The sequence below is a fragment of the Geotrypetes seraphini genome, chromosome 1 (genome assembly GCF_902459505.1).
Source record: "Geotrypetes seraphini chromosome 1, aGeoSer1.1, whole genome shotgun sequence".
In the NCBI taxonomy this organism is placed as follows: Eukaryota; Metazoa; Chordata; class Amphibia; order Gymnophiona; family Dermophiidae; genus Geotrypetes; species Geotrypetes seraphini.
In genome coordinates, this window is record NC_047084.1 from 121,726,285 (window position 1) to 121,739,879 (window position 13,595).

At 46.7% G+C, this 13,595-nt stretch overlaps 1 protein-coding gene across 2 annotated transcripts in view; it reads right to left on the reverse strand.

Annotated features, from left to right (window-relative positions):
* TLN1 (talin 1) overlaps positions 1-13,595 on the reverse strand; it is a 690,102-nt gene that overhangs the window by 354,641 nt on the left and 321,866 nt on the right. The window contains exons 19-20 of one of the 2 annotated variants that reach the window (XM_033937486.1): positions 11,541-11,594; positions 9,333-9,500 (exon numbers count right to left, since the gene is read on the reverse strand). In XM_033937486.1, coding sequence (XP_033793377.1) covers positions 9,333-9,500; positions 11,541-11,594 — 222 coding nt within the window. The remainder of the gene's footprint in view (positions 1-9,332; positions 9,501-11,540; positions 11,595-13,595) is intronic. The other variant, XM_033937496.1, reaches the window with a different exon arrangement.

Sequence of the window (13,595 nt, forward strand, 5' to 3'; positions counted from 1 at the left end):
CTAGCTAGGGCAAGGGTGTGAGAGAGATAATTAAATTCCTGTAAATGTTATGGAGGAATATATTTATCAAAAGAAGGCAATTTCTTAACAAGATACTTTACATAACAGGAAATATAGAAATTATAATTTAGAACTCCATTTGCCAACATGGAATTCTGGTATAGGCGACAACTAAATTTGTCCATAGTGCGCCCTTCACTCCCTAGTGGCACTGAAGCATAGACTCTTGATGGAGTTGATTTTTTCAAAGTCGACTCCACCACTAGGGACTGGTGCTGAAGCTGTGGTTTATCAAAACCCGGAGAAGACATTATTTAATATAGAGAGTCCAATTTTCTGGGAGCCACTGTAATGGTTAGGGGCGTCTCCAAGTTTTTGTGAAGAGTCTCCTTGAGAATACCATGCAAAAGTAGTCTGAGAAGTTCTTTAGGAGGCTCATCAAAATCTAAGGCCTCCAAGTATTCAGCACTATAGGCAAAATCAGCTTCTAGCTTAACTGGTAGCTCTTTGCCAAACTGCCTAATAAATTTGGTATAAGAAAGTCTTTCAGTGGGAGATTTAGCCCTTGGTGGAGACTTTTGTGGAGACTCAGGTAAGTCCACTGTAGACTCAGGTAGGTCCTCAGCTGAATCAGACTTTAAGTCAGAATCATAAAAGGGCTTTGGTGGATGACGTCACCCACATATGAGAATATGCTGCCTGCTTGTCCTGGAATAAAGCAATGTTACTTACCGTAACAGTTGTTATCCAGGGACAGCAGGCAGCTATTCTCACTAGTGGGTGATGTCATCCGACAGAGCCCCGATACGGACATCTTGCAAGCAGGTCTTGCTTGAAGAAACTCAGAAGTTTCGAGATGCCCGCACCGCGCATGCGCCAGTGCCTTCTCGCCCGATGGTCCGGGCGTGTCTCCTCAGTTCAGGTAGCTAGCAGAGAAGCCAACCCAGGGGAGGTGGGTGGGACGTGAGAATAGCTGCCTGCTGTCCCTGGATAACAACTGTTACGGTAAGTAACATTGCTTTATCCCAGGACAAGCAGGCAGGTATTCTCACTAGTGGGTGACCTCCAAGCTAACCTCAATGGGATGGAGGGAGAGTTGGCAACTTAGGAGAACAAATTTTGTAACACAGTTTGGCCAAACTGTCCATCCCGTCTGGAGAAAGTATCCAGACAATAATGAGAGGTGAATGTATGAACCGAGGACCAAGTGGCAGCCCTACAAATCTCCTCAATCGGTGTCGATCTGAGGAAGACTACAGAGGCTGCCATTGCTCTGACCTTATGGGCTGTGACCTTACAGGGAAGGGGTAATCCAGCCTGGGCATAGCAGAAAGAGATACAAGCTGCCATCCAATTGGAGATGGTGCGCTTTGATACAGGTCGTCCCAACTTGTTTGGATCAAAGGAGACGAAAAGTTGAGGAGCAGTTCTGTGTGGTTTGGTGCGATCCAAGTAGAAAGCCAAAGCACATTTACAGTCCAGAGTGTGAAGAGCTGATTCTCCAGGATGAGAATGAGGCTTTTGAAAGAACACTTGAAGCACAATGGATTGGTTGAGGTGAAATTCAGAAACCACTTTAGGCAGGAATTTCGGATGAGTGCGGAGGACCACCTTGTCATGATGGAATACTGTGAAAGGTGGGTCCGCCACCAAGGCCTGAAGCTCACTGACCCTGCGAGCAGACGTGAGGGCCACCAGAAAAACCACTTTCCAAGTGAGAAACTTTCGGGGAGCCTTGCTCAGAGGCTCAAAAGGAGGTTTCATAAGCTGAGAAAGGACAACATTGAGATCCCAAACCACTGGAGGCGGTTTGAGAGGAGGATTGACATGAAAAAGTCCTTTCATAAATCTGGAAACCACAGGATGAGAAGAGAGAGGTTTCCCTTGTAGAGGCTGATGGAAAGCCGCAATAGCACTCAGGTGGACTCGTATAGATGTCGACTTGAGACCAGACTGAGACAGATGTAGAAGATAGTCCAAAACAGAGGATAGGGAGGCTCGCTGAGGCTCCTTAGAATTGGAAATACACCATGAAGAAAATCTAGTCCATTTTTGGGAGTAGCATTGAAGAGTAGCAGGCTTCCTGGAAGCCTCCAATACATCCCTCACCGCCTGGGAAAACTGGTGAGGAGTTACGTTGAGAGGAACCAAGCTGTCAGATGGAGAGACTGCAGGTTGGGATGAAGCAGAGACCCCTGATGCTGAGTAAGTAGAGAAGGAAACACTGGAAGTAGGTACAGTTCCCTGCTGCTGAGTTGAAGTAGAAGGGAGAACCAAGGTTGTCTGGGCCACCGGGGAGCTATCAGAATCATGGTGGCATGGTCGGACTTCAGCTTGACCAGAGTCTTCTGAATAAGAGGGAATGGCGGAAACGCATACAGAAAGCGATTCCCCCAATCCAGCAGAAAAGCATCCGCCTGTAGGCGATGAGGAGCGTAGATCCTGGAGCAAAACTGAGGCAGCTTGAAATTGTGGGGAGCCGCAAAGAGGTCTATCTGAGGCGTTCCCCACTGAGCGAAGATCTGATGAAGGGGCTTGGAATGGAGTGTCCATTCGTGAGGCTGGAGAAGACGACTCAGGTTGTCCGCCAAGACATTGTCCTTCCCCTGAATGTAGACAGCTTTGAGGAAGGCGTTGTGGCGAACCGCCCAATCCCAGACTCTGAGAGCTTCCTGGCAGAGGGAGGCCGAGCCCGTGCCCCCCTGCTTGTTGACATAATACATGGCGACCTGATTGTCGGTGCGAATGAGGACCACCATGTCGTGAAGCAGATGTTGAAAAGCTTGAAGAGCATTGAAGATGGCTCTGAGCTCCAGAAGATTGATTTGATGGAGTCGGTCCGCACAGGTCCAGAATCCCTGAGTGCGCAGCCCATCCAGATGCGCTCCCCAGGCATAGGTCGAGGAATCGGTCGTGAGAACCTTCTGGTGGGGAGGAGAATGAAACAGCAAACCTCTGGATAGATTCGAAGAGGTCATCCACCAAAGTAGAGACTGCCGAAGAGCAGGAGTGACTGTGATGTGTCGAGTCAACGGATCTGACACTTGAGTCCACTGAGATGCCAGGGTCCACTGAGGAATTCTGAGGTGGAGTATGGCAAACGGCGTCACATGAACTGTAGAGCCCATGTGGCCCAGGAGGACCATCATGTGTCTCGCTGAAATGGTCTGGCGAGAAGACACAGACTGGCAGAGATAAAGAAGAGCATCCATGCGCTGAGGAGGAAGGAATGCTCTGAGACGTACGGTATCCAGGACAGCCCCGATGAAGGGAAGAAACTGGGTCGGCTGCAGATGAGACTTGGGAAAGTTGATCTCGAATCCCAAGCTCTGCAGGAACAGAATTGTTGACAGGGTCACCGAGATGACCCCTGAGGCCGAGGGAACCTTGATCAGCCAGTCGTCGGGGTAGGGGAATACCTGAAGACCTCGGTTCCGGAGTGCCGCGGCCACCACCACCAGACATTTTGTGAAGACTCTGGGGGACGAAGACAGGCCGAATGGAAGCACTCGATACTGTAGATGGAGATGTCCCACCCGAAATCTGAGGAACTTGCGAGAGGCCGGATGAATGGGAATATGAGTGTTAGGCTCCCTTGAGATCCAGAGAGCATAACCAGTCGTTCTGCTCGAGGAGGGGGTAGAGAGAAGCGAGAGTCAGCATACGAAACTTCTCTTTGACCAGGAATTTGTTGAGAACCCTGAGGTCCAAAATGGGTCTCAGGTCGCCCGTCTTCTTCGGAACAAGGAAGTACCGGGAGTAAAACCCCTGGTTCAGTTGGTCCGACGGGACCGGCTCCACGGCACGAAGCCGGAGCAAAGCCTGAGCTTCCTGAAGAAGAAGGGCGGTCTGAGTCAAGTTGGAAGGATACTCTTTTGGAGGGTGGTTCGGAGGGACCCGATGGAAATGAAGAGAGTATCCTTCCTTGATGATAGTAAGGACCCAGAGGTCGGTGGTTATGGCCTCCCAGCGATGATAAAAATGATGGAGGCGCCCTCCGATGGGAAAAGCAGGAGGAGGCAGAACGAGTGGTTATGCCCTCGACGAGACAGTCAAAAAGGCTGAGTGGTCTTAGGGACAGCAGGCGACTGAGACTTAGGCTGACCCTTCTGGGGAGGCTGTCGCTTCGCCGGTTGCCTCGCAGGCGGAGTTTGCCTCGGCTGATAACGCCGCTGATAGATCAACGGCGGACGGGAAGGTCGAGACTGCTGAGGCTTAGGCTTCGGCCGAAGGATAGATTGGAAGGACTTTTCGTGGTCAGACAACTTCTTTGTGACAGTCTCGATGGATTCGTCAAAAAGATCCGCCCCAGCACACGGGACGTTCGCCAGGCGGTCCTGAAGATTCGGGTCCATATCGATGGTCCGCAACCAGGCCAACTGGCGCATCGCCACCGAGCAGGCCGCCGCTCGGGCTGAGAGCTCGAACGCATCATAGGCAGATTGCATCAGCTGAAGCCGAAGTTGGGACAGCGAAGCAACCACTTCCTCAAACTCAAACCGAGCCTGGAACTCGATGTATGGTGTGAACTTCCGAAGCATAGGTAGAAAAAATTCCAAGTAGGCTGCAAAGTGGAAATTGTAATTCAAGACTCGGGACGTCATCATCGAATTCTGATAGATGCGTCGACCAAATTTATCCATGGTTCTGCCCTCGCAGCCCGGAGGCACTGAAGCATAGACCTGGCCAGGATGAGACCGCTTGAGCGAGGATTCGACCAGGAGGGACTGGTGACGGTAGTATTTTTAAATAACATCCACACCTGGTTTACAGTCCTAACTTTTGCAACTGATCCTTTAGCTTCTTTTTAATCATTTTCCTCATTTTATCACAGTCGCCCTTTCGAAAATTAAATGCCTCTACAGCAGGGGTGCTCAATAGGTCGATTGCGATCGACCAGTAGCTCGCCAAGGCAAAGTGAGTCGATCATCCAGGACTCACTTTGCCTTGGCGATCTATCGGGCCGATCAATCTTCCTCTTCCCGACGTCAATTCTGCCATCAGAGAGGAAGTTCGGACCAGCCAATCGCTGCCTGGCTGGGCGAAACTTCCTCTCCGACGGCAGAATTGACGTTGGGGAGAGGAAGATTGATCGGCCCGAAGCAGAGAGAGCATGGGGCGTCGGCGGCATCGGCTTTGGGGCCTGTTATCCATTGGTGGCGTTTGGGTCCTGTTCCCCGATGGCAGCGGCAGTGGCTTGGGGGGCAGGGAGAAAGAAAGGGGGCAGGCAGGGAAACAGAAGGAAAGAAGAGAAACAGAAAAAAAGAAAGGGGGCATGAAGAGAGAAAGAAAGAAAGGTCAGGGAGAGAGGAAGAAAAAGTTGGGGGAGGGAATGAGGTGTGGAGGAGAGGAAGCATACAGGCTGAAAGAAAGATTGGATGCACAGTCAGAAGAAAGTGCAACCAGAGACTCATGAAATCACCAGACAAGGTAGGAAAAATGATTTTATTTTAAATTTAGTGATCAAAATGTGTCTGAATTTATATCTGCTGTCTATATTTTACAATATGGTCCCCTTTTACTAAACCGCAATAGTGGTTTTTAGCGTAGGGAGCCTATGATCGTCGAGAGCAGCACTGGGCATTCAGCGCAGCTCCCTGTGCTAAAAAATGCAATTGTGGTTTAGTAAAAAGGGAGGGGGTTGGTATTTGTCTATTTTTGTATGGTTTGTTACTGAGGTGACAGTGCATAGAGTCATCTGCTTTGACCTCTTTGAAAAATCCCCGGAATAGGAATGATAATTAACAATTCTATGCGTACAGTGTGCGTTGTGTTTTTTTAAAATTTTATTGTTGGTAGATCATTTTGACTTGGTCATTTTAAAAGTAGCTCGCGAGTCAAAAAAGTGTGGGCACCCCTGCTCTACAGTATATTTCTTTTGCGACGTTACTCAAATTTGATCACGTTATGATCACTGTTTCCCAATGGACCCAACACAGTTAACTCCCATACTATGTCTTACATTCCACTAAGGATCAAATCTAAAATAGCACCCCCTCTTGTCGGTTCCCAGACCAGTTGCTCCAAGAAGCAATCATTTATGATATCTAGGAATTTTACCTCTCTAGCACTCCCTGATATAACATTTAACCAGTCAGTGTTGGGGTATTGGTGTGTGGAAGAAACAAACAGCAGTGCTGTGCCTGAATGAAAATACAGATAAGATTTTCCTGCTTAGTTTCAACAGTGCTTGGTGTTTGTACACTGTAGCGTTTGCTTTTGATTTTGATGCTGACTGATCCTGTGAATGAAACACTATATGGACATTGTGATAGAATTGCAGTAAATACTGCTGTGGAGTTTTTTTGAGCCCATGAATCATTAACTGAGGCTTTTTTCTCCACATATTTATATGCTGTGTTTAGCTTAGAGCAAAATACTGCGTTTCTCTCTCACCCTATATTGTACTACATAGTGGTCAGTGGAGTGATCATTACACTTCTCCCTCCGTATTCGCGGTTTCAGCAATCGATTATTCACAGTTTTTAGCTTGCTGGCTCCTCCCCCCAAATTAAGTCAGCTTGCATAGAGAAATCGCCGATTCCAAGCATTTACAGAGAAAATCTCTGATTCCCAGCACTTTCTTCACCGTGTTTTGCCTCTCCTTCAGGAACAGGCCAGGTCTCCCACCATGTTATTCACAGTTTCACTATATTCACAATGGTTTTTTAATAGAAAACAGCAAATAACTTATGAAAAAGCGAATACAGAGGGAGAAGTGTACTGTGTCAAGCATAATTTTTGCTTTTTCTTTGGTAATTGAAATTCCCCTTTAAAAATGCATATCCGGGAGGGGGGAGGTCCGATATGATATTGAATTTTAGTATATAGATGTGGGGTTCGGGATTGAGGTTTTACATCAGGGGTGCCCAATACGTCGATCGCGATCAACCGGTAGCTCAGGAAGGCAACGTGAGTCGATCGCAGAGCCCATCCCGGGCTCCGTGATAGACTCGCGTTGCCTTCAAAATCTACCGGCCGATCAGCCTTCCTCTCCCCGATTGCCTGGTGAAGACAGCTTCCCTCCCTTCCACTCACTCACTGCCCTCTTGACCACAAGTGAATTGAACTCAGGCTGCGGGGCTTTAACACTGCGTGCGCTGGCTTCCCTTCTTCGAAACAGGAAGTTATGTCGACTACTTGAGGATGCTGCTAGAAAAGAATGTTTTGTAACATAACAGCCACCCTTCGATCCTGAAAGTCCTTAAACCTCACTCCCCATCACTAGGGAGGGCTGCATGCTGGATAACCTAAGCCACGGTGGAATCTACCTCATCTACCTCAAAAAGCAGTTGAATGGAAGAAAACGATTTTCTGCCTCAGAACAGCTCCAAATGGGTCCAGACTTGAGATCTGCGGACTGTCAGCCAGCCAGATACAGACTATGACCTCCGCCCCCACTGTCGGGAAAGGCAGCCTGTACCTTGAAACCCGGGTGGCATACAGCCTGCACTTGAAACCAGTGACAAGGGCACTGGCAAGCAGACTTCCATCTGAAGGGACCCCGAGTTTATAAATGGTGGCACACAGCTGGCTGGCTCCACAGATCCACCAAAGCTTCTCTGTGAAACTGCAGTCCGGCATCATAGGACTTTATCTTTTCCTCTGACAGTGAACCATCGGGAAGGGGTCTCAAGGCACTGAAGCCACTGAGAAATGAAAATTTTGAAGCAATAAAATAAGAAATAGAAGCAGAGCAACTGCAAAATACTTTGAAACAGACTTTGTTAATTAGCTCAGGCTAAGGGTGTGGAGCATGTGCTCAGAAAAGTTGTAGATTTCTGCAACACTCGGACTGCGGGTAGGGATTGAACACTTAGCCTATGGAATCTGAGCTTTCAGGAATGTGACAGGGACAGAACGGGGATATTGAGACCCCCTGGGGACAGGGAAAATTTGTCCACGTGTCATTCTCTACTGCTCTCAGTAGCCTGCAGCAGCAAGAGATACCTGCAATGGCTTTACAATGTGCAGAGGCATCTTTCCGAGCATATGTGTAGTCTCTCCTGGGCAGTGGGCAGAGCATGGTTATCTGGGAGCACACAGTGTGCACAGCACTGGCTTTTTCTCCTCCTCCTTGGTGTCTCTGCTGCCTCTGTCTATCTCCAAGTTGTGCAAGACAGGAAAGAGCAAGCAGAGAGCGCCAGTTGTGATTTCAGTGACTGCACTAAGCAGTAAGTGTGAAGGAGCTCTGGCAGTCTATCAGGTAGCCAAGGTACTTACTGAGCCACCTGCTTGCACTATTAGTTTGCTAGCTTTCTCCTGCATCTGGTGAGCAGAAGTGCAGGGCAGAACACTCTGCTTAAAGCAAGAACTTCCCTCCTGAATAACAGATCCCAAAGCGTACTGCTCAACAATGTGCTATCAAAACTGAAACCGATCAAATACGGTGTTCCGCAAGGGGCTCTACTATCCCCCCTATTATTCAATCTCTACATTAGACCTGTCCTAGACATGTCCGCAAATACAGATTCACTCCTTCGCGGATGACATCCAACTATAGCCACTGCTAGGAGAAAACTGACACCCAGATCACAAAACTCCTAAACTGCCTCTCAGAAATCAAAAACTGGACGTCTGTCAACAAATTACAACTATACGCCTCCAAGACGGAACTCCTTTGGATCCACAAAGAGCACTGCAACTGCAACCATCCCTCGCTGTGCTGAAACTCGACTACCATAACTGCAAAGGACCGAGCGCGCAGCCTAGTAATACTCCTTGACTCCAACCTGTCGCTTTCCAACCATATTTCTCAGATCGTTATCTTCCTCATTTTACTATCTATGACAACTCGAAAATAAGGAACTACTTTTCCGAGTCTGATTTCACCCAACTATGCCTTAGTCCTCTCCCGCATGGACTACTACCACTGGAATCAATTGCCCCCACAGATCAGATCCCTTGAAGGACTCCTCAACTTTAGGAAAGCAATAAAAACCTACCTCTTCACTTAACTCCCCTGCCTGACCAATGGATTACAAAGAAATGTGTATTGATACAAGGTCCTCGGTAAGTGTCGTGTTAGGATAAAACTTGTCTTGAAAAATCTTGAACTGTAACAATGGCAAATTTAACCTGTAAATTAAGGATATTGATATTAGATCCCTAATATGTGTTGAGTTAGGAGAAAAACTTGTACTGTAACTATGACAAATTGTAACCTGTTACCTGTATATTATGTATGTTAACCTGTAACCTGTACTGAGCTCTTTGGAGAAAACGAAATAAATAAAATGCCTAGCTCATGCAACACAACTTTCATCTCGAGAGAGTCAAGAAGAGTAGGGATTTGGGGGAAAGGGCTCGTGAATACCCAGTTCTGGGCTTACCTTGGTGCAGGCCACCAGCTGCGAGGTGGAGAGGGCGCACTGCGTTGCTGCTGCAATGACCTGGGACTGCAGGAGCGAGTCCTCCGTCTTCTGAGCCACGTTTTTGGCTTTGAGAACAAGTGCAGCTGCGGCACTGGCGACAGCTTTAGCTAGCTGCATAAGCATGTCCTGCAGAGCAAGAGCAGAAGTTAATCCAGGTACGTGCACACTTCAGTGAGACCTAGACCAACGTGAAATATTAATCAGACGCCTGATCCAAAGAAATGTGAAGCTAGGAGAAAGGTAATAGAGAGCAAGAGACGAATCGAAACGCCTCTGCCTCATAGACCAAGAGCCACTACTGCACTTTAACCATTAACCCAGAAGTTGTCTGTCTCTTTTTTCGGAATAGAAGTGCTGCTGAAAATAAGTCCAGTCAGTTATTCATATACAAAGAGGGGGGTAATTCTCTACTGGTTACTTTAGCACTCAGATGCGGCAACTGATGCTGAAGGACAGCAGCCAAAGTCTGCACTTGCACGCCCAACTTCAGGTGTTAACTCTACAGATGGTGTTGTAAGTGCTGGCACTCAAGCAAGTGATAGACTGGGCACGCCGGCCTCCTTTGCAGTCCCACACTATGGATTTAAAACACTCTGTTTATAGAACACCAACTTGAGCAGTTTCACACATAACTGCAAATTAGGACCGATCATAGCCAACTGGTAATCGACATCAGTTAGCAGGCAGCTGTGTGTGCTAAGTGCAAAAGTCAGGGGCTGAATTTCACTCTTCTAAGCTTGCCCAAAATACCTCCCATTTTCTACGTCCAAGGCTATAGGTGGAATTGCCAAAGCCTGTATGTGATTATCACAGCGGTTGACCACATACGTACCTTTAAGTACCATATGTATGCATTATAATATATGCATGAACACACACACACCTGGGGATCCTAGAACAAAACGATACACTGTATATCTTTTCTTTCCTTTATGCTTTATTAATTTTATTGTAAACCATGTTGAACTCTATTCTTATAGAGAAAATGCAGTCTATAAGCTTAAGGTTTAGTTTAATTTCATACTTCTCTCTATGTCAGAGATATAGTAAGGCTGCCAACTGGATCCAGTCCTGGGTTTACCCCAGTGCACACAGGGACTTGAAGCTTTGCTTTTCTTAAGGAATGCAATGGGGAAATCAGAACTACAGTACAAGTCCCTACATACAATGAATCTGGACCTAGTTGGCAGCCTTAAGATATAGATACAGATATGTATATACACACATATGATTTCAAGCAAATAAAACCACCTACCATCAGCTTATAAATGGAAACACCAACAGAAAAACTGCACTCAGCTACAGACAGAGAACAGAGATGCAGATAACCTTTGAAAGAACCATGTGCCCGGCCCATACTTACACATCACTGAACCTGAGCCAGGCTGCAATGCAAGAACTGCTAATTACCAGCATGGGGCTCTGCATAGGGATCCTTCAGTAATCAAAGATAAGGAAGGCATGCATAATTTCATTAATTCTCAGCTCTAGAAAGATTAATTCACCTCAGAAAATCCCAAGTGACCCAAGCTAAAAGGCAGAGGTGAAAGCCCTGTACACGTGGCAGTGACCAGAATGAATCCAGAGTCCTTACTAATAAAGTGACTATCTAGCAAGCTGCAGATCTGTGTTCATCCCGTGATCCCTGTGCAACAGTCTATATTTGTGACTTCCAGACAGGACCACCACATGTAAGCATGCTATCTAAGGACATACCCCAGAAGCCCAATAAGGAAGCACCCACCTCCTACTTGTGGAGAGCAGTGTAAAGGTGCTTGTGATAAACATACACTTCATTCTCTAGTGCCTTCATATTTGTTAATGTGAGGTAGAAAGCAACAGGGACGTCCTTTCGTACCTAGACGCCAGTGCCTGACTGTATCAAAGGTAATCCCATAGTGTCAACATATAAGCAACCTTTATGTGTACCAATTCTATGCCTATTTCTGCTGCAAAATAATGCAAACATTGCGTATGTGCAACTTTTCCGCTGCCATGTGACGTGAGCTTCTATTTGCCACTCTTGTGCAAGGCTCAGGACTGTCTGGAACAGAACACCCAGCAACATTTAGAAAGGCCCAACTGGCAACCCACAATCAGAGCACAGAACGAGAAGCGAGAGGATGAAAGGGCGGAGAAATTACTCTCCCAAGGTACGTCCTTTACCGTCGTCTTTTGATCAGAAGAGAAAACAGCACGAGTGCCTCGGATCGCAGAAATCTGTATAGAAAATCCACAAGAACAGAGCTAACAGTTAGTAGGACTTTCAGTAGCGGAATGAATTGGGGGTCATTCTGGTTGGGTAGGGAAATAAAGAGGGTTAAGGGTTATCATGCTGAACAAGAGAAAGAAGGGTCAGTGGCTGGAAAGAGATGATTGGGGGGGGGCCCAGGGATACCATTGTTGAACTGTGAGAAGTAGGTGGGAGACAGGGCAATGGGATTCTGTGCCTAGATAGCAAAAGCTACTCTGTCTACACAAGTGAGAAGAACAGAGCCAGATGTTATGGAGGTGAAGGACTATCAGACCAATTGTATATACGGAGGCAGAGTTTTTGATGTGGCATTTGAGATTACCCACCTGTAACTGGGAGTGTCATAACGTGTCAGATATGGAGGAAGTCACTGCTTGCCCTGGGATTGGTAGCATGCAATGCTCTTTCTCTTTGGGTTTATTTATTTTAGCATTTATATACCACTTATAGCTCAAGTGGTTTACATTCAGGTACTTAAAAAGTTTTCCCTATCTGTCCTGGTGGGCTCACACGCTACCTGGGGCAAATGGGGGATTAAGTGACTTGCCCAGGGTCCCCAAAAGCCACATGGGATTTAAATCCACAACTCACAACCAGGGTGCTGAGGCTCTAACCACTGTGCCACATACCTGTGACCTGTATTGGCCACTGCTGGAAACAGGAAACTGGGCTACATGGACCATTGTTCTGACCCAGTGTGACTATTCTTCATTCTCTCCAGCAGAATCCCGATATAATTATCAAGCCTGTGGATAAGGGCGGCTCAATTGTTATTCAGAATCGGGATCAATATAAAACTGAAGTTTTACGCTGGTTATAGGACACCGACACTTACATTCCTTTGTCAACCGATCTAAGATTGAATTGCAATCTCAAATCACCAACATAGTCCAGGAAGCCTTGTTTAATGGACATATCACTCGTTCTGAAAGTCGGTTCTTACAACGCTCTCAACCCAGGACACCAGTTTTTTACATGGTACCCAAAATTCATAAATCGCTGGAAACACCTCCTGGGAGACCAATTAAAACCACATGTTGGGAAAGCTCAATCTTATATAAAAGATACTATCCATTTCTTGAGAAGATTACAAACCATTACAGATCTTCCGGATGTAGAGTTCAGGGTGACCTTTGATGTCACAGCCTTATGCACTAGCATACCACAAGATCAGGCATCAGAAATAGTAAAAACAACGCTAGACACCAAGAACACTTCCGATAGAGTACCCATGTCATTTCTTATGATCTTGGAGAATTTGGTGTTAACCAAAAATTATCTCAAATTTGACAATAAATTTTTCTTACAATCTCAAGGCATTCCTATGGGCACTACTGCTGCTCCTAGCATTGCTAATCTATATATGACCCAATTTGAAGAAAAAAAGTTTATATATCCACAGTCCAGTTCCAGAAAGTTAAGACTTGGTTGCATTTTATAGACGACGTGTAGGAACTTCATATAAAGGGTGCCACATAAACATCTCACCAGAACTCACTTATAGATTATGGTGAGCCCCCCAAAACACCCCCCAAAACCACTATACCCACCTGCCTACAACCCCAACCTATATGGGTTTTGGTAAGCGCACATGTTCCACCATAAATGTAGTGGTTAGAGTGGCTTATGGGCCTGGATCCTCCGCTCTATGGTTCACTACCCACCCCTCCAGGCTACTTAAGACACCTCTGTGCAGCTCTACTAGGCTTTCCTGTATCAGGTGCTGATGTTCCGGAGACAGGTATGTATGTTTTTATTCCTATCTAGGTGGGGGTGTAAGGGGGGTCTGTGAACGCTGGGGGAGTGTGTGGGGGTCTTTACTTTGTCTCTGCAGTGGTTATCTGGTCACTTTGGATATCTTTTTGGCACTTATACCTGTTTTCACATTGTCTCACAACATTTAGTTTCATCCAGTATGTCTAGTAAAACGACTAAGTCTAGGTTGGCCCACATCCCGCCCAAATACT